Source organism: Juglans regia, chromosome 8 (genome assembly GCF_001411555.2).
Source record: "Juglans regia cultivar Chandler chromosome 8, Walnut 2.0, whole genome shotgun sequence".
Classification (NCBI taxonomy): Eukaryota; Viridiplantae; Streptophyta; class Magnoliopsida; order Fagales; family Juglandaceae; genus Juglans; species Juglans regia.
The window spans coordinates 2,155,297-2,182,080 of NC_049908.1; the positions used below are offsets into that span (position 1 = coordinate 2,155,297).

General features: G+C 38.0%; 2 protein-coding genes across 3 annotated transcripts; both read right to left on the reverse strand.

Moving 5' to 3' along the window:
• Positions 1–11,807: 11,807 nt before the first annotated feature.
• On the reverse strand, positions 11,808–16,455 carry LOC109015625 (U-box domain-containing protein 52-like). Of its 2 annotated transcripts, none has more exons than XM_035692923.1 (10): positions 15,925–16,455; positions 15,677–15,783; positions 15,204–15,325; positions 14,620–14,831; positions 14,443–14,506; positions 13,891–14,203; positions 13,679–13,783; positions 13,165–13,593; positions 12,300–13,058; positions 11,808–12,149 (listed from the first exon to the last, which is right to left on the reverse strand). In XM_035692923.1, exons 1-10 carry the CDS (start codon positions 16,124–16,126, stop codon positions 12,093–12,095), a joined length of 2,370 nt encoding a protein of 789 aa, XP_035548816.1. In that variant the 5' UTR covers positions 16,127–16,455; the 3' UTR covers positions 11,808–12,092. The 2 variants fall into 2 exon arrangements, with proteins under 2 accessions (XP_035548816.1, XP_035548815.1); XM_035692922.1 differs by having other exon boundaries at positions 11,835–12,149; positions 14,620–14,834.
• Positions 16,456–18,513: 2,058 nt separating this feature from the next.
• Positions 18,514–22,166, reverse strand: LOC108988724 (probable LRR receptor-like serine/threonine-protein kinase At4g31250). Its single transcript, XM_018962059.2, has 3 exons — positions 21,481–22,166; positions 19,661–20,248; positions 18,514–19,308 (listed from the first exon to the last, which is right to left on the reverse strand). Exons 1-3 carry the CDS (start codon positions 22,154–22,156, stop codon positions 18,638–18,640), a joined length of 1,935 nt encoding a protein of 644 aa, XP_018817604.1. The 5' UTR covers positions 22,157–22,166; the 3' UTR covers positions 18,514–18,637.
• Between the last annotated feature and the right edge of the window lie 4,618 nt (positions 22,167–26,784).

The following is a 26,784-nucleotide window of genomic DNA, read 5'->3' on the forward strand; positions in this document are numbered from 1 at the left end:
TGGGGTGGGGTGTGGGGAAGGGGTGGCCCCGCCCCACAGGGGGCGGGTAGCACTCCTAAGTTGAAGATGAGAATAATAGTACTGCAAGTCCCCACATAATTCTGTAATGTTGCTCTCGCCGATAATGCTTTCGGCACCTCTGAGATGGGTACAAGGAAAACTCTAAATGAAGGCAATTTGGGGGACAAATACGCACCAATCCATCCCACTTGTACCGTTTAATGAAAGGTGCGTTTTAATTTGACAATGAATTATGTTTTTGGGCGGAAACGAGATTTAAATGGCGATGAAAATGGGGGAGGGGAAAAATGGTTCATTTTGGGGTAAGGGAACCCTTGTGACCTTCGCAACAGCAACGGGAGAGTCCAGAGTGATGGGGCGGCGAAGGAGGAGGACTGGGCAAGCTACTTCCCCCATCGCTGACATAGCCATTACCATTGTGAGCATGACTCTTGGGTTTCCGCTGACAATGTATGAGTGTGTCGTTGGCTCTCTTTAGTGGAAAAAGGAAGCAGTTTTGAACTTATATTTTTTCTTTCATCGTAGCATTCTGGGTTTTGCTAACAAGATTCAATAGCCACTAAAAACTGGCGAGGCTTCTTTTCTATGTTGAAGAAAAGACCCCACGTGCACTTGTAAACCGTCCCTTCGCTAAGAAGTGTCGCAAAGCTTACCAGGGAAAAACAAAAGAATTGTAGAAGGGATGGTTTTGGCTTTGGATACTCCAATTTCTATAGATGGTGAAATTTGCTGCTTCAAGTCTTCCTGGAAGAACTTCACTCTCTTAGAGCTCCAAGCTGCAACCAACAACTTCAGCCATGGTCTGTGGTTCCTTTCTTCAGAATATAATCTACGGTTCAATTATGAAGCTAACATTTTAACTGAATTGATGATAATTAAAAAAAATTCCTAAATGTAATTTTAGCTGTGTTGCTAGCTAGGCTACTAAAAACTTATGTTTTTGCTTGATGAAGAGAATTTGATCGGTGATGTTAGCAAAACTCGAGCAGATATTTTTTCTTTCATCAAACAAAATCACATAGTTTCAGTCGCAAAGTGACAATCACAGAGAGAGAGAGAGAGAGAGAGAGAGAGAGAGAGAGAGAGAGAGAGAGAGAGAGAGAGGGTTGGAACTTGGGGAGAGTGGCTTGGAATGGAGCCGATGATAGTGACAATGTGTATATGCTATAAGGGCTTTTAGTGGAGGAGGAACATGGAGTTATTTCAGAAGACCGATAGTTCTTCTTCTTCTTCTTAGCCAATCTGTAATGGAGAGAATGAATGAAAATGGCAGACCGATGTTCTTTCTTTTCTATTTTGTATTTTTTTTATATAAAAAAAATTCCTGCCATGTCATCTTTCTTGCACAATCGATATACTATATCGCTTGTACCTAGCAGAATTGTGGGTACAATATCGTCTGTTCATGTATTATTGATAGGATCCTAAATTGCACAAAATAAGCAAAGATATCAACACCATGATTTTAAGAATTAGTCATTGATTTGTAAATATCAATTCTTTCCATGTATTTATTTGTTTCCATACTTAGTTTTGATACCATGTTGAGAATATAAAAACAGAAACACTTGTATTGTCTTAACTTGATTGTTTACAATTAAAGGATTTGACAATTAAATAGATACATGAAGCTAAGCTAAGTATGAAAACAAATAAATACATGGAAAGAATTGATATGTACAAATCAATGACTATACTCAAATTGAAGGCCTTGACTACCATAAGACTTTTGCTCTCGTTGCCAAAATGACTATTGTTCGGTGTTTGTTGGCCGTCGCTGCTACCCAGCAATGGATTATCCATTAACTTGACATCAACAATGCCTTCTTACACGAAGATCTTGATGAAGAAATCTACATGGCACCACTTCTCGTTATTGTCTCAAGGGGGAGACCCAAGTCTGTTGTCTTCGCAAATCTCTCTACAGCCTCAAACAAGTATCCCGCAACCGGTTTTTTAAACTAACTTTGATGCAGGTTTTACTCAATCTCAAGCGGATCACTTTCTATTCACCTTGGTCACTTCCACAAGTATTACCATTGTTCTTGTCTATGTTGATGACATTCTGGTTGCTGGTAATGATCTCTCTCAGATTAAGTTTTTCAAAGAAATTCTCTCCACACACTTCAAAATAAAAAACCTCGGTTCTCTAAAATATTTTCTTGGTCTCGAAGTTGCTCATTCGCAAAAATGTATCTTCCTCAACCAATGAAAATATGCTCTTGATATTCTAAATGATAGTGGACAACTTGGTGCCCGAATTGCTCCCTTCCCCATGGAACAAAACTTGAAGCTCACCAATCAAGATGACACACTGCTTCCCGACCCTAATGCATATCGACGGCTAGTTGGACGCCTCATCTACCTCACCATCACTCGTCTCGAAATTGTCTTTGCCGTAAATATCCTCATTTAGGTTATGCATGCCCCTCGTGTTCCTCACATGCAAGCCGCCACTCGTGTTCTTCGCTACATTAAAGGAAGTCCCGGGCAAGACATTTCATTCTCCTTCTCCAGCAGTTTACATGTTACTGCCTACATTGATTCGGATTGGGCCAACTGTCCCACTACCCATCGCTCCACCACAGGATACTTCATTCAGCTCGGCATGAGTTCTATTTCCTGGCGGACAAAAAAATGAACGACAGTGGCTCGCTCATCTACTAAGCTTAATATCGTGCCATGGCCGTCACCACATGCGAGCTCACTTGGCTGAAACAGCTCCTCACTAATCTTGGCATCTCTCATTCTAAGCCTTTCAGCTTATATTGTGACAATCAATCTGCTCTCCACATTACTCACAATCCAGTGTTTCATGAATGCACCAAACATATTGAGATTGACTGTCACATTATTCGAGATATAAGATCCGGTTCGGTCTCCTTACAGCCGTGCATACTTCTTCTCAAGAGCAAGTTGCCGATCGACATCTTCACTAAAGCCTTAGGACGGGAAATTTTCCATAATTTCTCACGCAAGTTGGGTAGTACAGATCTCATGCACCAATTTGAGAGAGAGTATTGATAGGATCCCAAATTGCATAAAATTAGCAAAGATATCAACACCATGATTTTAGGAATTAGTCATTGATTTGTAAATATCAATTCTTTCCATGTATTTATTTGTTTCCATACTTAGCTTTGTTTTCGTACTTAGCTTAGCCCCATGTATCTATTTAATTGTCAAATCCTTTCATTGTAAACAAATGCAAGTTCAGACAATACAAAGTGCTTCTGTTTTTATATTCTCAACACGTATCATCCATCTCAGATCAAGTCCAAAACGTATGTATAAAAAGGAACTTCGTATAAATTCAAAACATATTAGACTGTTTACAACACAGCATGCATGGCTGGCGCATGCAAACATTGAAGTTTTCATATTATACTCAAAACTCTAGATGACACAACAGATTTCTACGTGCAAACCTTGATTATTAATATTAATTCTGAAAATAAAATTTCTCGTCCATATATATCAAGTCGTTATTGGAATCCAACCTAGCTACCTACGAATCTGCTTGCATCGACGATCTTAATTTCTTACCATTTCAAGAATAAGAGCAGCGGAAACAAATGATATGGTGACATGCAAATTTTCACCCATGTTGCTAGCAGCGATCAGGCTGTTGATTTGTTGGTTGATCAGAAGACGATAACATTAGCTAGCTAGGGACCCCACAAAAGCGCCACCGGGGACTCATGAGTTTGGAAGAAATTGCTTGGTTGCTAGAGATGACGGATGGCTTGGGCAAAGGCTGCATGTTTACCAGGAAGCTAATGATCTTGATCTTGCATGCATGCAAACTCCCATGATTAGGTAGCCATTGATTGGGTTTGATGATTGGATATGTCTTTAATTTGCTCGAGTATGGTTAGGATAGGTGGATACGATGATAATACTTTTGAGTTATGGGGTGACGTCTTGGCAATTCCATCTTCTTTTCCTTTTGACAATATGGAGCAGCGCTAGCTAGACAAGATGTTTTCTTCTAATAATTCGTTTCACAACTATCCTGGCACTTGTCTGGTCTACAGTCACTAGCTAGACGTATAACGTACAAGCATGGTGTGTATTCAAGCTCTTATAAGACATATAGCGCTACCTTGGGCTTATAGTTCCATATATAGTTACATAGGTTTGTTAGAGTGTCTTTGCTCTTCATGAGATTGTAAAAGGTTTTCCAGTAAAAAATGAGGGTACATAAATAAAATTGGATTATAAGCCTATTTTAAAAAGATAAAAACGGTTTTTTAGGTGGGTTGGTTGTGGATTAATTTTTTGGTGTAAATATTTTTGTTCTGGAGTGCCAAAGAAATTGTTGGGATCGAGAGAAACAAAAATAGAGTATTAGGTAATTAATAATTATTAGATGGAGGGGCGCCCACGTGGGGCTGACCCCCTCCTGCTTGTAACGCATGGCTTAAAGCCATGCGTTACTGCCGTTCCATGACACAATTGAAGGCTGGCCTTTAAGGCCAGTCGTGCATAGGAGGACTATATAGTCCTCCTTAATTGTATTTTTGGAACCATCTAAAAAATAGAAAAAGACTCTCTCTCTTTTTGTTCTTTCTTGATAAAATATTTAGGTTGTGGATTTGTTAAGTGTTACTCTAGTTCCATACTACGTAGTACACTTTCGCCACTAAGAGGAAACGCTTGGAGTTTATCAATCTGGAAAAACTTGTGGAGCAATTCTTTAAGCTGAGCTTGAGGTACTTTTTCTGCTGTGCATTCTAACATTGGTATCAGAGCTATTTTTTGAATTGCTTCCAGTTTATAATTTTTTCTCGCATATGCTTGAGATTTGTATGGTGTCTTTTTTTTATCCTCTTTTTTTTTTATCTGTTTAAAAAAAAAAAACTGGGCATTTTTTTATCCTCTTTTTTTTATCTGTTTAAAAAAAAAAAAAATTGCGCACCAGGTGGTGCTGCGAGCACCAACGCAGTGGCGCTGCGCGCACCAAGTGGTGCTGCGAGCACCAACGCAGTGGTGCTGCACGCACCACCGCAAGGCGCTACGCGCACCAGCGCGGTGCAGCGCGCACCAGAGAGGTGCAGTGGCGTGCTGCTGCAGAACGGCTACTGTTCACGTGAATAGTAGCCGAATGGAGGAAGAAGATGACCATTAGGTCATCTGACTTCCATGGGCTTGGGCCTCACGGCCCGACCCAAACGTTTTTTGTTTTTTTTTTCATGATTCGGGCTGGGCTTGGCCCATTTTTTTGGCCATTCGGCCCTTCAGTGTTTAAAAAAAAAAAAAAAAACTGGGCATATTTTTTAAAGTCCAACTTTGTTCAAGTCCATTTTTTTTAAACAGAAAATAAAAGGAGGGGATGAAATTTGCATGACTTAATATATGCTAAGATATATTGTTATATTACATGTGATTTTTTATTTAATGTTTTAGATTAAATTTGATCACATGTGAATATATAGTTATATTCATGCTATTTTTTTTATTCCATTATGTTATATTACATGTGATCTTTTATTTAATTTGTTATATTAAATGTGATTACATGTATATGTGAATTGAACATGTGGATATGTGATTATTTTATCATCTATGAATGTTAGGCTTGAATGTTTATACATTAGTCTTTATTGATAAAATAGAAAATTTTCACTAAGTAATCTTAGTTAGAATTGTCAGTGTAAATGATAAACTGAAAAAAAAAATTGCAGTGACCCCAGTAAGAATTGTAAATGCACTGATGGAACAAGAAAAATGGACTGTAATGGTCTTATATGAACCATCTTTGTAGACTGACCCAACAGGTTACTGTGGTTGGAGTAGCTGTCCTTGTAGACTGGCCCAAAAGGTTACTGCGATTTTAGTAGGTTATGTCTTTACATGTGACTAGGACTAGACACTACTTAAGATAGTGCGAGTATGGTTGAGATTTATGATTAATTCTCCCATATTTTTTTTGAATTTGCGCGGGAATTAGGTTAGAAATTTAACAATTGGATATTGTGGCGCAAGAGATGATTCTGAAGCCTAGCGATTTTTCGATCTTGCGACATGTCTAAATTATTTTTTTTCTAACTTGGATGGATGCGGCAGATTTCTTAGGTGTGTGTGTAATATCCCTTCTTTGTGTATTGTAGTGAAATGGCATCCAAGAGTATAGTTGCCAATTTAAACAAAGGGGAGAAATTGGATGGGGAGAACTACGACATTTGGCATCGCAAGATCCAATATGTTTTAGATGAGCAAGAGGTCTTGGAGGCCTTATCTCACTCCCTTACTCAGCCCGAGGAAGGGACCTCGGAACAACACAAAATAGATCAATTAGCCTATACTCAATGGACTAAGAAAAGTCGGTGCACGCGCATAATAATGTTAAGCAGCATGCACAATGATCTAATGTGTGAGTTCGAGATCTATGACACTGCCCAAAGCATGTGGGAGGCTTTGAAGTTGAAGTTTGGTAGAATTTCAGCCACTAGGTTGCGTGAGTTAACCATGAGGTTTGACTCCTATAAGATGCGCTCTGACCACACGATGAAGCAGTATCTTAGGGCTATGTCAACCATGATCCGCGAACTTAAGTCGGTAGGAAACAACTTGACTGATGAACAGCAAGTCCAGGCAGTGATAAGATCACTGCCGAATTCTTGGGAGAATATGAGCCAGAACCTGACGCAAAATGAGAATATCAAAGACTTTGATGATGTCTCGCGTCGCTTAGAATTGGAGGCTGAGCGCCTAGAGACTGCCAAGCCCAATCACACGGCCTATGTGGCTGATTCTGGTTCGCGTAAGGCATCAAGACCTAAGCGCAAGAAGTCCAAGAATGGACAAATTAAGAATGTGTCAGGAACTTCTCAGCGTAGCAAGAGGGGCAAGCGCGGGAAGAACAAGTCGAAATTAGAGTGCTTCAACTGTAGAAAGAATGGCCACTTCTCTTGTGACTGCACTGAGCCGAAGAAGGGACACTCTGACTTTTCTCGCATTGTCTTTGTAACTAGCCATGTGATGGTTGCTCACTCCTATCCTGTGTGGACTGTTGATTCAGGAGCGACCGAACACATAGCACGAGACAGAGTCGGATTTGTTGAGTATCGCCGGATTCCAACTGGGAGTCGTGATATCAAGGTGGGGAATGGAGCTAGCGTGGAGGTATTGGGACTTGGTACCTACAAGCTGGACTTGCGGGGTGGCCGCACTCTTTTCCTTCACAATGTGCTATACGCTCCCGAGATCCGACGAAACTTACTTTCTGTAGTCACTTTATTAACACTTGGTTTTCAAATTGTATTTGAAAACAATTATGTTTCTTTTCATTTGGGCCATGTGTTTTATGGCAATACTTTTCTTCAAGACGGTTTTATGATTTTGAATTTGGAGTATTCAAATATAAATGAGTCTATTGCTTTTATTTCTACATCTGATAATTTGGATTCATATAAATGGCATGCTAGGCTTGGCCGTATAGGGAAAGATAGAATGACTAGGTTAGTTAGAGAAGGCCTAATAGGCAATCTCGCTAAGGTCATCTTGCCCACATGTGAACATTGTCTAATGGGAAAAGCTAAGAGAAAACTGTTTGGAAAAGCCACAAGGGCATCTTTTCCACTGCAATTAGTCCACTTAGACATATGTGGTCCAATGAGTGTGAGGGCAAGACACGGAGGTGTCTACTTCATCACATTTATAGATGATTTTTCACGTTACGGTCATGTCTACTTAATCTCCCATAAGTCTAGAGCATTAGAATGCTTTAGGCGATATCTAAGAATGGTTGAGAATCAGTTAGACAAGAGTTTAAAAGCTCTAAGAACTGACCGAGGACGAGAATATCTCTCTGAGCAATTTAAAAGGCTCTGTGATGAAAAAGGAATCAAAAGACAGTTGACGATGCCGAGTACGCCGCAACAAAATGGCGTGGCGGAAATGAGAAATCGAACACTGCTTGAGATGGTTAGGTCAATGATGGCGCAAGCAAACCTACCAATTTCTTTTTGAGGGGATGCATTTTTTACTGCTGTCTACATTCTTAATCAAGTGCCCTCCAAATCAGTAACTTCCACCCTATATGAACTATGGACCGGCAAGAAACCCAATTTGAGTAACTTACGGCCATGGGGTTCAACGGGTTTTGTTCACAACCTTTCTCATAAGTATGAGAAGTTAGGCCCTAGAGGGAAGAAGTGTATCTTTATAAGTTACTCAGAACACTCTAAAGGGTATGTATTAATAGGTGAATAATCTGATGGAAGTGTGACTGAGATTGAGTCACGAGATATGGATTTCATTGAAGATCAGTTTTCAAGTAGAGGTGAGGTTGATAGGAGTTTAGAACTTCATGAGATTGTGGAACAAGAGGAAAGTGTTCCAAGGAATTTAGTTGAGAATGAGGAAGAAATTCTTCAAGCTCCTACAAATTATTTGAATCCGAGTGGGAGTACATCACTTGTCAATCAATCACAACAACCTCAGCCGCGTAGAAGCACACGTGAAAGTATTTCCCGTCGTCGTTTTGAGATTGAAGGGGAAGCTTTTATGGTAGCTCCGCATGATGATGACGAGCCTAGGACAATTTATGAGGCTCTCTCATCTTCTACTAAAGATGAGTGGATGAAAGCTCTTAATGATGAGATTGAGTCTATGAAGACTAACCAAGTCTGGGATCTGGTTGATCTACCAATAGGGCGTAAGACTATTGGGAACAAATGGGTTCTTAAGGTCAAACGCAAGTCGGATGGATCAATAGATAAGTACAAAGCTCGCTTAGTGGCGAAAGGATATACCCAACAGGAAGGTATAGACTATGAGGAGACTTTTTCAGCAGTGGTGAGGTTTGCCTCAATTCGCCTGATTCTAGCTATAGTAGCAAACATGGATTTGGAACTCTTCCAGATGGACGTTAAGACAACATTTCTCAATGGAGAACTAGATGAGAAGATCTATATGGATCAACCAACGGGTTTTGTGGTCAAAGGTCAAGAGCGCAAAGTGTGCACGCTCAAACGATCTATATATGGCCTAAAGCAATCATCTAGACAATGGTACCTCAGATTCCATCTAGCCATTCTCTCGAATGGGTTTACGATGATCACAGAGGATCATTGTGTTTATGTCAAAAGGTCTAAGAAGAGTTTCATTATGTTGTCATTATATGTTGACGACATACTACTAGCTGGAAATAATAAAGGGTTGATAGTCTCCACAAAAGAGTGGTTATCCTTCAATTTTGAGATGAAGGATATGTGTGAGGTAGAATACATTCTAGGAGTTAAGATCTACAGAGATCGCTCAAAGAGACTTTTGTGTTTGTCTCAACAGACTTACATAAAGAAAGTCCTCGAGCGCTTCCTAATGAATGGATGTAAACCCATTGACACCCCTGTTGCAAGGAGCGAGAACTTGTCTAAAGTGATGTGTCCTAAGACTCAAAAAGAAAAAGAAAAGATGGCCCGTGTCCCTTATGCTAATACTGTGGATAGTCTGATGTACGCAATGATGTGTACTCGGCCTGACATATGCTATGCAGTTGGCTTAGTGAGTAGATTCCAATCAAACCTCGGACTAGCTCACTGGAAAGCGGTCAAAAGGATTATGCGATATCTCAAGGGAACTGCGGACTATGTGCTGTGCTATCAGGGTTCAGATTTGCAGCTAAGAGGTTACAGTGATGCCGATTGGGGCAGCGACCTAGATGAGCGCAAATCAACCACTGGGTATGTCTTTCTGCTCAACCAAGGCGCCATTACATGGAGCAGCAAGAAACAATCCTGTATAGCGTTATCCACCATGGAGGCAGAATACATAGCATGTTCTGCAGCAGTTCAAGAAGCTGTTTGGTTACGGAGGTTCCTCAAACATTTAGATATTGGAACGGATACATCAGATCCGGTGACAATATTCGCAGCTCTAGCATATGCTAAGGACTCAAAGTATCATGGAAGAACCAAACACATAGATATCAGATATCACTACATCAGAGACATGATAGCGCAAAAGGAAGTGGTTCTGAAACATCTTTCTACGAGTCGCATGGTTGCTGATCCCTTAACGAAACCTATAGCAAGAGATGTCTTTGAGGCTCATGTTAGGAATCTAGGACTGCGTAGACTATAAATGTAATTTTTGTTTCAAATGACATAAAGATGTAACATTTCCTTTGGGATATTAATACAATATGATTCAGTTCTTGTCTTTATCGTATTGTTTTTAATACACACACAAGATATGTCAACAGACTTAGATCGGCTCACTCACACGAGCGATCGCCTCTAGCGCTTAAATAGCGAGTAGAGATGAGACATTGTGTCCCTAGATACTTGTCCAAAGGGATAAGTTGGTTGACACAAAGTTATGTCGCCTTAGTGGGAGCTAAGATGAGGTCCATTGATAGGACTATGCATGGGTTACCCCACCATCCATGTAGCCTGTAGTAAGCCAGATGCGAGTTCCTCTTTGACGCCTTGGAGACGTGCAAATTGAGGAATTCGGGTTAGACGCTTAAGGAGCTGCTAGACTGAGATATGTACGGTGTTGATATAGACATATGCTCTTTGAGAAAGAGAAATCCACCGTAGCATGTGTTTCATACTATATGTGCTTATACGACCATATGAGTAAGTGAGTAAAATGTTTCCCTCTTTCTCACTGTGTGAGTCTCATTTCTTAAAAAATGTCTTTTATTTTTAACTATGTCATGAGATGGAGGTTGTGATGTTTGCTACTTTGGCATGCTGTCTATGGCCATGATTGATACGGTCTAAAGAGGCATTGTTGGGAAAGCAGTTCGACCAAAATTGAGTGATATGAGTGTAAAGGGAAGACTATTCAATATCGTATCTTCGATAGTGTTTGCTGACGTCATACAAATGATGCTACATCTCGATAGCGGCTAAAGGTTGTGAACACATTGAAATATTTGGAGGTAGTCAAGCATTGTTCTGAGTTTTTTAAACTCAAGAGGGTTCGAAAATGCTTGATCTTGATGCGATCGAATAAGTCTAGGACATGACCAGACACGTTAGGGATGTTACTATGCTGGTCTTCTCTGGGAGAGATTTGGTGTATGTACTCCCTCCTTTCTACAGATGTGCTTGGTGGTCGCACGGCCTATTTATTTGTATGAACAAGATTGAGAACATTAGAGAGATACTGACCTGGGGTCATGCCCACTGTGTGCAAGTGGGAGATATTAGATGGAGGGGCGCCCACGTGGGGCTGACCCCCTCCTGCTTGTAACGAGCCATGTGTTACTTGTAACACATGGTTTAAAGCCATGCGTTACTGCCGTTCCATGACACAATTGAAGGCTGGCCTTTAAGGCCAGCCGTGCATATATAGTCCTCCTCAATTGTATTTTTGGCACCATCTAAAAAATAGAAAAAGACTCTCTCTTTTTGTTATTTCTTGATAAAATATTTAGGCTGTGGATTTGTTAAGTGTTACTCTAGTTCCATACTAAGTAGTACACTTTCGCCACTAAAAGGAAACGCTTGGAGTTTATCAATCTGGAAAAACTTGTGGAGCAATTCTTTAAGCTGAGCTTGAGGTACTTTTTCCGCTGTGCATTCTAACATTAATATTTTTATTTGGTTAATTGACTACTTATTTGGAAATACTTTATTAAATCTAAAAATACATGGCGATTCCTTTTATTTTTTAACTTGGAAAATACATAACATTTTTCATAGACATGCACCATTCCATCACGACATGTGAGATTTATGAGCGACCTTAAATATGGCGGTGCATGGCCGGGTTTTTTACACGCTGGTCTTTCGGCCGGCCCTCTTTTGCGCGCGCAAGTCTTAAAATTTGGTGTTACATGCAGAGCACTTGGCTTTATAGAATTTTGTTTTATAAGATTTGGAACTAGAAGCATTAATGTACAGAAGTACTGTGAGTGTGTGTATACGTTAATCATGAAAATTAACAATATTATGATTCATTCGATATGCAAGTTGGCAAAGTTTGCTAACACGGCCTTGAACTACGAACATCAAGTTTTACCTACAAAATTTACAATTTTTTTTTCTCTCTTGGTCACGATCCTTTTAAACCAGTTAATTTGTTTCTTAGAACTTGATCTTTATTGCCCATCATAGAGAAGGAGTCCTGGAGCTCTCTCCAGATTGTGTGTGTGGAAGATCCCCCTCCTGCAAAAGTCAATTTATATATTTCTATTTAAGTTTTTCATTCGGAAGGAGAAATTACTAAACAATCATTACAGGAAATGATAATTATGAAATTAAGATGGTTTTGCAATCAATGAGAAACGGGTTGAGTATATGCATTGTCAAACTTACTAGTTGCAGGCTAACTTGGCTTCGGTCGGGTGAGGAGCCTGGACTGCCATTCATTGGAGTGGGGTACATGGTTTCTTCAGCAAGTACTCTCAATCTATTAAGTTCTGGCAAGATGTCCTTGCAAAGATCTGGTCTGTCTTTCCGTCTTAACTCCGCACACTTGAGTGCCAACTTAGCGAAGCACATAGCCTCTTCAGCTGGCCAATCAAGAACCAATGGATCCAACATCTCAGAAAAAGTTCCCGTTTCAATAGCCCTCTCTACAAGGTGAGTCAAGCCCATGGGTGGCTTGGCTGTAATCATTTGTAGAAACATGATTCCAATGGAGTATATATCAGACTTCACTCCAAGCATGCCTGTTTGCTGATATTCTGGATCTATATAGCAGAATGTGCCTGCTGTGGATGTCATGCGATATTGTGTCATATTGTCAGCCACAGATGGGGGTACTAGCCTGGCCAAGCCAACATCACTAATCTTGCTGACATAGTTGCTGTCGAGCAAGATGTTGGCCGGTTTCAGGTCACGGTGCACCAATGGCTCTGGTTTTGCCTGGTGGAGGAACAACAGGCCAGTAGCTACTTCGGCCGCAATTTTAAACCTTTTCTGCCAAGAAAGAGGTCGAGTGTTACCCCGGCAGAAGAGGCGGTCCTCCAGACTCCCATTAGCCATGTATTCATAGACCAAACAACCATACTCTGGGCAGGCTCCTAGGAGAAGAACCATGTTGGGATGTCGTATGCAACTCAATACCTCTACCTGTGAATGGGATAATGAGCAAGTATTAACCAATTATTGGTTGGATTTTCAAGATTTGATGCTTGTGTAGAACTAATTAAATCAGTTTTGTTTAAGACGTACGTACCTCTTGTTGAAATTGTGACCTTCCTTGAGCTGCATCTGGACGAAGAACCTTAATCGCAACAGGTGTATGGTCCAAATAACATTTATATACAGGCCCATAACCCCCTTCCCCAATCTTGCGAGATACTCTAAAGAATTCCGTGGCAACTTCGATTTCATCGATTGTATACCTCCTACATCGACCATCCGAATGTGCTAAAGCATCAAATGCCTTTCTCTTCTCTTCTGTTTCTCTCAATGCTTTCATTTCTGCATTGATTCTCTTTTGTGCCTCTAGTTCTGCTATCCTCTTGGCTGCCTCAGCAGCCTCAATGGCGGCTCTGGACTTGGCCTTCTCCTTTTCTACAGTCGCTAAAGCAGCTTCCTCAGCCAATTGTGCATCTTCCAATCTCCTCACCTCCTCTAATTTCCAGCGCTGAAGCTCTACTGCCTGTTAATACAGATGATCAATACATATTAGAGGCTCCACGTTGTGAGATTAATAGGGATCATAAATCATATTTATTTTCACGTACCATTTGTTTTGCTGTGAGTGCTTCTTTGCAGGCAGTACTGTACATCTCCATTGTTTGCTTGAGTTCTAACTTTAGCCTCCTCATTTCATCCTCCAGTGCCCCTTCCTGTATTTTTTCCATTCAAGATTGTCATCTTGCAACTAATTTTTCCAATTTCTTGTATCAATGATACCATCCAAATCAATGAACTGACTACACCGCGATGTTCTTACCGTTGACTGCAATTCGCCCGAAAGTCTATCTTGATCACTTTCTGATGAGAATGCTAAAGATTCAGGAGGAGGGCTAGCAATATCCACTGACTTCCGTCCGAAATACAGTGGTTCAAAGCTCGGGTTGATCATGTCTCTTTCTGAGATATGTGACAATCGCGAGGGGGTGCGGTGCCCTATCTCGTTCATGTGATCATAATGAAATACGCGGTCAATGCTAGGCCTCCCGGAGCTAACAAAAGATATATCGGCATCGAGCAGAGGGAGTTCTCCGTATGATTTCCAGTTTAAGCCTTTTCTGGGTAATGGCGACCTGCTTCCAATGAGATCAGCTATATACATTAGTTTATCATGTCTTTCTCATAATTCGTATATATACTTGCTATAAAACGACTACGTTTATCTTCAAAAGTACTAGTAACATTAAATTACATTCAACACATCAATGTTATATACAAATGATACACCCCACGTCTTAATAATATAATACTTTATTTTCTCGATCTAGCATTCATCTTTTTTAATTAGTTCTGATCTTTTACGATCGGTCACCTTATTAAATCTGTCTCATCATGCAATGATCTACGCGGTAGCTCAGATTGTAGTCTTTCAGCTCCTGAAAGAGGATAATCAATTACTTATTTAATTAAATGATAAGTGGCAGATCATAAAAAAAGCAAATAATATTTAACAACATTAATATGCTTGAAATTAAATAAGAATTAAAACCTTTCACAGTAGCAGCAAAGTCGATTAACTGTGGCTCCGCTGTATCTGATTTGATGCTACCTTGATTAAGAAGACTGCCACGTAACGAGAACACTGGTGCAGCACGTGAGGCAGATTTCATGGAACTAATCTTTCCTTTGGCTATAACGTATACATTACAAAAATCTGGTACTCCTTTTGATACATTGCCTGGAACATCTGTTGTCTTGAATCTTCTGAGAAGAAACATTTTTGAGGTTACGTACGTAGAATGTTAGAGACATGATTTGAATCTTCATTGATTAATCGTACGTACACTTGGATAGTTTGGTGCATGTATATATATAATAATGCTCCCCTATTCATGGGCATGCATGCATCTTTTTTTGTATTTCTGTACGTTAACCACTCTTGTTGAAACATTAATAAAAAGAGAACTCGCATCATTGGTTTCTAGATTTTACTTGTGAACTCGTATAAAAGAACGCTAGCTGTGCCGCAGTAATTTCGTAAAGAGAATGTAAAAGTGATTGCATGTAACAAAATTCTAGATTTTAATTGGTGGTGCAGGCAGGCCGTAATTAATTAAAAAGAGAGTTGCATACCTAAAAAAACCAGGTTTTGCAGCGGAACCCAAAACCAAATTCTCAATAGCACAGTGATTAACGTATTCAATTAAAGCTTTCGATACATCTGTGCCTTCTAGCACGATATCTTTGGAGCGTATCTGATATCGACAAGAATAAAGTTAGAAGTACGAATTTCCGCTGCTAAATGTAAAGCATGCATGTAAAATGTCCAGGAAGATTTTCATATACGTAAGTTAAGATATATACAAATAAAAATTCTATGTGCGCTCATTTTTATATTTTTTTTTACGTATTATATTAATGTGATTGATTGTATTCATTTTTTTAATATAAAATAATTAGTTTAACAATAGAATTCCTAAAGAATATGAAAAAATGACGTTAAGTAATTTTGACAGAAATTAGTGTAATTCGTCATCCTGCTTGTTCGCACGCAATGTCTGACAAAGCAGAAGCAAATTAAATTGATCGGATCCCTAATCACTTACATCTTTACGTGTGCAGAAACAACGAAAAGGAAGGAATATTTCCCTGGTTTGTTTATCAGGGTCTTTGCATACCAGTGAACACTCGTCACCAATATCATATCTTAGCCCTGTAAATGTATCCAAAAATTTATGAATCTTTGCGGCCATGCTTGTGAGGAAGGAAGGGATATTGAGGTATATATTAATCCAGATGAGACTCGTCGTGTCAAGACCCGAAAAGAGAACACCTGCAAGAAGGATATACTCACTTGGGGAAGGAAGAGCTGAGTTGGGAAAGGAGGACGATTTGACCTTGACATGGATGAGAACGGCGGTCTGGCCCTTCTGGAGGAGATTGTCAATAGCCCATTTGAGCGCATTTTGGCTGCCCCTGTCTTTGTCTATTGCCACTGCCACCATCCCGCTCCCTCTTCCTGATTTTTTTTCCCCATTATTTCTTGCCAACCACATCTTCTCTGTCCAAGGGACCGGGGGGATCGAAAAATCTCGAAATGAAAAGTCGATTTATATTCGATCTTTTATATATGCTGTAAAACCTGCGTTTTTCGCTAGAACTAAGAGATCATCAGAGAACTGCTTTATGTTTTTTGTCACTAGAAGTTCTCGAGAGCATCAGAGAACTAAGATTTTGTTATGTGCGATTACAAAATGGGTTCTCTTTTTCTCGATCCGATCTGCCCGATCTCCCCCCTAGTTGTTGTAGGCCAAGAGGGAGATAGGCTTAGATACCTGGCAGGTTTGCTCTTCTCGGCAGAAAGCACCTGACCAACTCTATGCATGTCTATATTCCGGCTCCTCGATCTACTTAAATTAGAAGGTGGATGCTTTTAGCTAATTTGAATGTTTCAAACCAGACAATCCACAAAAATTTCCTCCACAACCCCCCCGCCCCCCCGGTCTCTCTGTGAGTTGAATCAGTCGCGCGCATGAAAGAGAGCATCATCACCGGCGTGTTATACGCGTTGACCCCTCCGCTTCTTTTATCACTCAGCAAAAATCCCAGGTGTCGTCCAGCTCAGGGCATCTCCACAGTCAATATCCGTCAATTCGTCGTGGTGTTATAACTTATGTTCAAAACATAGACAACGCCTTGTAAAACGGAGGTAAAAAATGCCGATGCTCTTTTCCGTTGTGTTTTAGGTTGCGTTTAGACGTTAAATTGAATTAAATTGAGTTGAATTAAAATATTAAAATATTATTAAAATATTATTTTAAAATTTAAAAAAATTAAATTATTTATTATATTTTATATTAAAATTTGAAAAAGTTATAACAATGAGTTGAGATGAGTTTATGAACGAGTTTATTAAAAACTTTGCCGCCTCAAATTTTTACACAATTCACAATGTGTTTTCGAAACTAATAATTGTATCAAAATAAACCCTCGAACTTGCAAAACTTCTAAATCCCCCATTCTGTCTATCAACAACATTAAATTTAATGGAAATTCAATGCACGTGTTGTTCATGTGCATAACATTCATTGTAAAGATGTAATTTTCATTTAATTTATTATCATTGACCATATAAAATATAAAATAATATATATATATAAAATATTACTTGCAGTGTACATAGATTATTCATACTTACTTGCAACTTAGGTATAAAATAATTTTATATATGGTTAATGATTAATGATTTATTATTAATTGATAACATATATTATTTTATTTTTTATATGGTTAATGATAGCAAATTAGATGAAAATTATATTTTTACAATGAATTTTCATTAGATTTTATGTTACTGATAGACAGAAGGGGGGATTGAGAAGTTTTGAAAGTTTAAAGGTCAATTTTGATATAATTATTAGTTTCGGAGATACATTGTGAAATGAATAAAAGTTTAAGGGAACAAAATGTAATTCATCCTAAAAAATTATTGATATTTTAATTTTTTTTTAAAATTATAATAGCTAGGTCTCACTATGAATAACGTGTTAACAAATCAAATTCTATCGATAAAAAAATAAAATATAATATTGATTTAAGAGACAATGAGAGAAAAGGTTGGTGGGGTTATATTTTTGTTATTCTAAATTGTAATTTAATATAAAATATTGTCTCCTATTTATAGGAAGATTATATATAGAGATAAGAAAGATAAATATTTTCATTATAATGAAAATCAGGTCTTTTTGATTTGACAATTATGAAAATTAAACTAGATGATTTGATATGCTTTCATAATTATCAAATCAATAATTTGATTTGATATTATTTTTAACATTTCCTCAAATTTAATGTAAAAAATTTTGAAATATTGACTTTTGAGTTTAAAATTGGATTGTAGCCTTCATATTCGTTAATTGATTGTCGATTGGATAACGAAAATAATATTAATGATGAAGTGAATGGAAGCTGGAATAACAAATCTGGAGATGTGACCAAGATTGGGTTGATAACAAGCTAAAGCTAACAAAGAGCTAACAATCAGCCGAAAGATTGAGTTGAGAATAGATTACATATGCCTTGATCAACTATAATTAAAAGGTCAAAATTGGGTCTAAAGCTTTAAACAATGCTCACATACAACAGACCAGAACACGGTAGAAAATCTTTACAACAATAAAGATACTCCAAATACATGAATTTGAGATAAATTTTATTATTTAAATAATATAAATAGTATGTTTAAGAATAAAATAACTGAGAATAAATTATGAAATGGACCATCGATTAGCCTGAATTAATTCCCCAATAATTTTCTCCATGCACGTACCGGCAAAACTCACTATTGAAAATAAATGATAACTGGTAAGTTCATATCTCAGCACATGATTTACAAATTGCAATTGATAGATAGATACTTTTTAATTTACTCCTCACATCATTATTGGAGATATATTACAAAAAAATTAAAATTGTGGGACATAATAGTTAATGGAAAAATAATGATCAGATTCTCCAAACAAACTTCAATGCTCACGTACGGCCTTAACTCATCGACAATAATATACTTAAGTGAGAAAGTAGAAGTCTTCCTCAGTCATCGCTCTAGAAGAGTACATATCTCCTTCACTGCCATAGGAAGAATTGCAGTCATCCTCACTGTCCCTCTCCTTCAACTCTTCTATCTTCTCGAGAGCTTCCCTCAACTCCCACCTCCTCACAACGTTCCATTCACAACAACACATTCCAATCTTCAACAGCTTTAGCATTTCTTCCTCGCAGTTTTTGGTTCCTTTCATGTCAACATCAAACACCTCACCAGTCCACTCTTCCCTGACAACCGAGTTCACCCACATTGCCAAATCCTTGTTCTCTCCCTTACCATGTTTTTGATAGTTTGCAGGAAATTTTCCCGTCAACACTTCAAGGATGAGTATCCCTAGGCACCACACGTCGGTCTTTCTATCTTCACGGTCAAGTTGTGTGAACTCTGGAGACTTGTAGGCAGCCATGTACTGTTGTGCGTACTCTTTGCTGATCACTGGGACAAGAGCAAATTCGGAGAGGAGGGGCCTGAACGTGCAGTCTAACAGCACATTGGATGATTTTAGGTGACCGTGGGGTAGGCTAATCGGGGCAGGGAATTCTTTGTGGAGGTAAGCTAAGCCCCTGGCTACTCCTTTGATGATCCTTAGGCGAGTTAGCCAGTCAAGCCTTAGCTGCCCTGGAGCACGTATTTCTGGAAAATAAGAAAATCCAAAACGAAAGTTTTAGTAAAAGCCAGCAACAATGAGACCATTTAGGATAAAATCGGGGCAGACACTTGCTATCCTATATATGCAGTCCTGAATTCACTTTTCCATCCAGTACTTTTTGTTACTTAAAGTACAGCATCATGTCTGAGCTTCATGTTTTCTTGGGATGAATCTGGTCGATAAATTATGTTTTTCATCTTAAATTTTATCATTTTCGATCATCCTATCCAGTATGTTATATTTTAGATGATTTTAGATTATTGGTCCATATTGGATTTTAGAAAAAGAACAGGCCGAGTATTCATTCACATTAACAGAAAAAGAAAACAAACGTACCTGCATGGAGATGACTAGCGAGGCTGCCGTTTTCGACAAAGTCGGAAATCAAGAGCTTCTCTTCCTTGGAATAGTGGAAGGCCACAGGCGGAAGCACATTAGGATGTGAGAGACTTCCAAGCCTTGTCATGTGCGCATGAAACTCTTCCTTTCCCATCTTGTTCATTTGCCTAAACCTCTTTACAACCATTGCAGGTCCACTTAAAAGAACAGCCTTGTAAGCACACCCAAAACTTCCACTCCCCAACACTTCAGCAGGGGCTGTAAGTAGATCCTGTAAATCAAACCTCTCTCTGTCTCTGTCGTTTCTCACAAAGAACAACTTTCCTAGTTCACCCTTTTTGTCCTGATCAGCAGGGAGCTCGGCTGATTCGGCTTCTTTCCGGCCGACATCGTAGGCACCAAAGTTCTTGTAGGCTTGGGCCTTTCCATATTGGGATGTTTGGGCTCGACGGCTACGTATGAAGGAAAATGCACCTAAGGTGGCTAATGCGACCACTGCGATAGCTAAGACGATGATTATTACGATGTAGTGGTTCTTAGAGGCCTTGCATGGGCCCAGAGGCTGTCCGCATAGGTCTTTATTCCCTGCTCAAAAAACAAATTACTGAGAAGAAAAAAAAAAAGGTGTTCGGGCATAGAAAAATCAAATAAATAAATGAAGAAAAAGGAGTTTAATTAGTCAGATGACATTTTCTTTTTCAATATGGGTATCAACGTGCACGCCATTTATGAATAATGTGTTTGGAATTCACGATATTGTTAAAGAAGCAAATCAAAGTTAGTCAATTTTAACGAATCCCTTGTTGATCAGATCATCCAAAGGATATCATTTATTTTTCTAGGATCAAGAAAAAATATAATTGGGTTGTACGTTTCTAGTTAATTGGTTTTCTTGATTGAAGTACGAAATGAAATAATTAAAGAGATTAGAAATCGTGCATTTTAGAAATAAAAATATCTTGTACATTACACAGTACCGCATTTCTTTTATTTTATTTTTTTCATAGTAAGTATGTTATGTATAGATGATAAGTAAAATAATTCAATTAGTTTAATAAGAATAAAATAAGAAATAAAGAAAAAAAATTAAAATATGTATGGTGTGTACTTGGTATAGGATGATGAGTAGCATAACCCATATAATATATATATATATATATATATATATGAGTGCAAAAAAATAACTTCTTATTACACTGGGAAAAAAATACCAAGAATGCTAAAGCCTATATCAAAATTCCTAGCCTTCGATTCATATGGTGCAATATGGTAGTGTGAAAATTTGAGTTCTAAGAGCTTAAAAAAAAAAAAAAAAAGAAGAATAAGAAGGAGGAAAAATAAGGTATTATCAAGAAAATCAGACGAATTAAACAGCTCTAAATTGTTTACAGAAGAACGTGGGAATTAGATCAATTTTAGATATCAACCAGTCATGTGATTAAAATGAAGGAAGAAAATGGACCAAGATCTTTCGTATCTATAATCCAGCCTGTATTATATATAGAGCATATCTAGATATATATGAGCAAACAAATTGTGGCAGATCCAAAACTATGCTAATGCAATGTCCCCCGACAATTGGACAAATTCTAGGCTATAGTACATGGCTCCATAACAATAGCTTTTTCTTTCTTTCCTTCTATTTTTTATTTTTTTATTTTTTTCTTCTAAACAAGTAAGCATTATATATAGTACTGTTAATGAATTGCTCCATAACAATAGCTAATATCGAAGAGTGGATATTAAAAACCATAATTTGTTGATAATTAACTTCCGTATAAAAAAAATCAAGTGGTTCATGATGATGAATAACTTACCCACAAAGGAACTCGAATTCATCTGGCTTAAACCTTTTGGTATGTGACCCTTAAGCTGGTTGTCTGCTAGATTGAACACTCTCCATTCGTCTGGTCGAAAATCCGGTATCTTTCCCTCAAATCGGTTGCCCTCGAGGCTCAGCTCCTCAAGCCTAGGCAGTGCAGCGAGGGACTCCGGAATTTTACCCCTGAATGCGTTTCGTGCCAAATGAACTCTTCTCAGAGAACGCATGCCTTCAAAAGCATCATCCGGAATTTCACCCGAGAATCTGTTGAGAGACAAATACAAATTCTTCAATGCACCAAGTTTGCTTACTTTAGGCATGGGGCCGTCGAAGCTGTTGTTCATAAAGCTTAAGCTCCGCAAAGTTGGTAATTCCGCCAGCGAGTCTACGTCGATGATGCCCGTAAGACTCATGTTCTCGAGCCGTAGTCCGGAAAAGACACCTTTATTACATATCAAGCCAGCCCAATTATTACTCCCCTTTTCCCTGCACAGATCGATCGATTTGTTCCAGTTGTTTAGCGCGGCGGGGTCTTTAGACGACAAGGAACTCTTGAACTTGAGAAGGACTTCAGCGTCACGATCACTGCCGTCGCCGACCGACAGTGCCACCGCCACGACATATGCCAATGTGAGCACCACGATAAGCCAACGTACTTCGTTATGAGCCATTATGGTCAAAGCTTCGGAAGAAGATGGCTTGAGCGAGCATGAAAAAATGAAGGAGAGATGATGGTGAACAACGAGAACTTAAAAAGTCGGGAATGAGTAGCAGGGGACAAATGGTAGGGCCGGGGTGAAATTGACGAAGTCCTTTCCAAACAAGGCAGAGCCATTGATCCAAGGCCGGCCCTTGATTTGAGAGTGTTGTCATTGATGTTGGAATTCATTCCCCTTTACGACGTCTGTTTATTATTTTCTAGCTTGCATGGTGTGTGCTGGAAAAGTTGATTTTATTGTTTTTTTTCTTGTTTACGAGCGGTGAATGCCTCTGCCGTCCAAATGAAAATGGCGATTATGCCCAATATCTATCAGCGGCGTTACTCGGTCAACTTCACATGGACTTGCCCCAGGAATGCTCTAATCATAGAACTTTAGTGCACGACATTATAATGGAAAAGTTGATTTACAGTGAAATGAAATGAGTTATAAATAGTAATAAAATAATTTGAATTAAATATTTTATAGGATTTTGAAAAATAAGAGAAAAAAAAGTTGAATACAGATATATTAAAGTTAAAATATTATTTTTATTTTAAAATTTAAAAAATTAAATTATTTTTTATATTTTATTTAAAAGTTTGAAAAAATTGTAATGATTAAATTAAAAAAATTAAATATTTGAAATTGAAAAGTGTTTGTATTTGTGTTTATGGTAATTGAATATTAAGATGAGACAATGTGAGTTGGGAGGATTTTTCTATCCAAAACAGACCTTAGCTAGTTCTCTTCCTTGCTTCCTTGAAATGATCAATCTTGGATTGGGCTTTTATGTTATACCTGTTGTGAAAAACATACACCATTGATGGCAAACAATTTAAAGCAACAACAATAAAAAACACACAACACACAATTTATGTAGTTCGGCAACTTACTTACGTTCATAAAACTGCATAAATCTTATTAATCCAAAGGAGATTACAATCACTCAATCTCAACTCATTCTTTCTAGGATTTTTGTTCTCTCACCTAATATGCACTCACACTTTACTCTTGTTCACTCTGAAAACTGCTGAAAATCGTTACAAAGAAGTCAAAATATAACGTATTTATAGTAAGCAGTGCTGGAAACCCTAATAGGCAAAAAATTACGTCATTTGCTCGAGTGCGCCTCGAGTGAACAACCAATGAACATTGACACGAGCAGTTTGTCGATCATAGCTTAAGCGCACACTAAGGTTTATGTTTTGCTCGAACCCACTATCGTTCGACAGTCGAGCGAACTCATGGGTTGCTCCCTTTTCTGCTCACGAACCAGGCTCCACTTACAACCTAACAATCTCACACTTGGAGATTGGTTCTCCACATGCCATCCATTGTTTCTAGCCAAGCCCTATCACCTCTACAACTCACAGCTCTTATCTTCAAGTCAGAAGACGCACTGAAGTCTAGCTCGACTTCAGTTTCTCACGTGCATCGTCCTTAGTCAACACATCAACTGAGCGACTCACAACTCTCACTGCACTAGGACTCTCACTGCACTAGGAATATCCGATCTCAAATCGACCTTGACAACATTAGCCAACTTCCCCATGCTTACATGAGGAACGACAAAACTGACTCCCTTTTGCTTCCTTATTTGTTTCACACGATCAAGTCTGTTTTTTTGCAATCCTGTATTTTTTTACATATCACTGGACCATGATGTTAAATATAAAGAATTAAATCTCTTATCATGTGCCAAGACCAGCGCACATTTAGTGATCTTTCAAACTCATCTAGATAACGCTACTGCATAACCACTGTCATCAAGCTGTCTTACAGAGATAAGATTTTTCTTCAGATCTAGAACATGTCTGACTTGCTAAGTCCACACGCCCCTGTTTGGAAGTGTGATGCACACATCACCCACTCCTACATCCAGTGCCTCTCCATCAATCGCATACATCTTCCCAAAATTACCAACAACATAATTCTGCATAATCTTTCGATGTGAAGTGTTATGGAACGAAGCCCCTGAATCCAACACCCAATCATTAGTCAGACTGTGTTGCAAGAATTAGAGCATCATGTATTTCTTCATCCACTACATCCACATCATTATCCTCAGCACTTTCTTGATTCCTGCAGTCTCTCTTTATGTGACCCGACTTGCTACAACTCCAGCACGTGATCTGCTACCCAGATCTTGTATTGCTCTTGCTACTGCTCTTGGAGTTTGACATGTCATGTCCTCTGCACCGATTGTCAACATTCAGAGTCGATCCCGAACCCGAGAACTCACCAGAGTCTCTTCAACGTACCTCTTCAGCAATGATCACATCACGTACGTCATTGTAGTTCAATTTCATATTACCGGCTGAATTACTCACAGCCATCCTCATGGCCTCCCAACTATTTGACAGCGATGCCAACATAACCAACTCTTTGTAATCGTATTGAATTCATTCAAGTGTTGGGTCACAAACATACCTTCTGACATCTTCAGATTAAACAACTTCTTCATCAGATGCACTTTTTTATTCGCTGACGGCTTTTCATACATACTTGAGAAAACAATCATGAGATCCATTGTGGTTCTCTCCTTACTAATATTATATGTCACTATTTAGGACAAGGTTAGCCAAACAATCCCCATAGCCTGTTAATCTAACAGGGTCTACTCAGTATCATCCATGATATCTGGCTCCATTCCCAATAGTAGAAGCTGGAGCTTTTTCCCATAGAGATAGTCCTCAATCTGCATCTTCTAGTAATCAAAATTAATGTCGTCGAACTTCTCAATCCCGAGTGCTTTCATTTTGTCTCCAACCATCGTTCTCCTTCAAATTTGACATTGGCTCTTGATACTAGTTGTTATGAAAAACATAAACTAACGATGGCAAACAAATTAAAGCAACAACGATAAAAAAACACATGACATACAATTTATGTGGTTCGACAACTTGCCTATGTCCATAGCTGTAAAAATCTTATTAATTCAGATGAAATTACAATCACTCAATCTCAACTCACTATGTCTAGGACTTTTACTCTCACACAATATGCACTTGACTCAAAACTACTGAAAATCGTTACAAAGAAATCAAATTATAACATATTTATTGTAAACGACGTTAGAAACCCTAATAGGAAAAACATTACGTCCTTCTTTTGAGAGGTGTGTCGAGCGCACCTCGAGCGAACAATCAATGAATATTGGCTCGAGCAGTTTGTCGATCACAGCTCGAGGGCACACTAGGGTTTATGTCTCGTTCAAGCCCAATATCGAGCGATAGTCGAGCGAACTCATAGGTTGCTCATTTTTCTGCTCACAAACCAAGCTCCACATACAATCTAACAATACCCACTGCAAGCAACATAAAATTTTATTTATTGCTACTCGAAAATATTTCATCATGTTAGAAACATAAACAAATTGTATAGAAGTGAACTCATAAATTAAGATTTGACGTATCACAACTACTTCAATTTATAAATTTATTTTTATATAATTTATTTAAAAGTATTTCCCATCCTCCAAACTTTTTTGGTTGCATCCTAGCATAAAAAGGACCTGGCTTTCTTCCTACCAGGGTGCAATTTTGCTGTTGGTTTTTAGTAGTTAATCATTGCGTTTCATCGCTTTCTTCCTGCGGTTGGTTTTGCCAAGAGTTGACGACAATTTTTTACACAAAATATAGAATGTAGAAAAACGCTGATGGTGTTGGTTTTAGTTTCCAAGCAAGAGAAATCAATCCATTGTTATTTCCAGGCTAATTACAGTCATTCTGTGTGCATTAGTATGGTAACAAATAAATTTGTTGTCAAAATTTGTAGGAAAATTTTATTCATTATGCTCACACCACTACTAGGCATAATTTTTAATTTTTTAATTTTTTTTCTTTTATTAAATATGTAATGTATAAATGATGAATAAAAGAATTTAATTAATTTAAAAATAATAAAAAAAATATGTAATGTTTGATCTGTGAAAATGATAAATATCAAAAGGGAAATGCTATATCTCCCGCTGGGAGCTCCCGCTTGGAGCTCCCGCTGGAGATTAGTATATTTTTTTATGTGTTTTTTTTTAATTATTTTTTATATAGATTTTTTAATAATTTTCAATATTTTTAAAAAATAAAAAAATTCAAAATATTATTAAAAAATACTTTCTTAATCACGAAATAAAATAAAAAAAAATCATAAATAAATATTTTTTTATTTTACTTCGTGATTAAGAAAGTATATTTTAATGAATTTTTTTTTACTTTCTAATTAAGGAAGTATTTTTAATGATGTTCTAAATTTATTTTATTTTTTAAAAAATATTTTTTATAATTTTTTATTTTACTTCATGATTAAGAAAGTATTTTTTAATATATATTTTTTTACTTTCTGACTAAGAAAATATTTTCTGAATGATGTTTTAAATTTATTTTATTTTTTAAAAACATTTTAAGATAATAAAAGATCTATATAAAAAATTATTAAAACAAAACATATATAAAATAACACTACACCCCCAGCGGGAGCTCCCAGCGGGAGCCCCCAGCGGGGCTGTAGCATCACCCATATCAAAATTCAAATTTGTATTTGATACTTCCATTGCAATAATGAGGTGCACTCGTTCTTAAAGATCCTCTCGACAGACCCTC

Excerpts from the sequence above, each read along its gene's own strand:
- LOC108988724 (XM_018962059.2), bottom strand. The coding sequence starts at position 22,156 with ATGGCTCATAACGAAGTACGTTGGCTTATCGTGGTGCTCACATTGGCA. Across the intron at positions 20,249-21,480 it reads GAATTCGAGTTCCTTTGTGG|GGAATAAAGACCTATGCGGA; the intron begins GTAAGTTATTCA and ends TTTTTTGAGCAG. Across the intron at positions 19,309-19,660 it reads CGCTAGTCATCTCCATGCAG|AAATACGTGCTCCAGGGCAG; the intron begins GTACGTTTGTTT and ends CTTATTTTCCAG.
- LOC109015625 (XM_035692922.1), bottom strand. The coding sequence starts at position 16,126 with ATGTGGTTGGCAAGAAATAATGGGGAAAAAAAATCAGGAAGAGGGAGC. Across the intron at positions 14,507-14,619 it reads CTTTGCTGCTACTGTGAAAG|GAGCTGAAAGACTACAATCT; the intron begins GTTTTAATTCTT and ends ATCCTCTTTCAG. Across the intron at positions 13,784-13,890 it reads CGGGCGAATTGCAGTCAACG|GAAGGGGCACTGGAGGATGA; the intron begins GTAAGAACATCG and ends GAAAAAATACAG.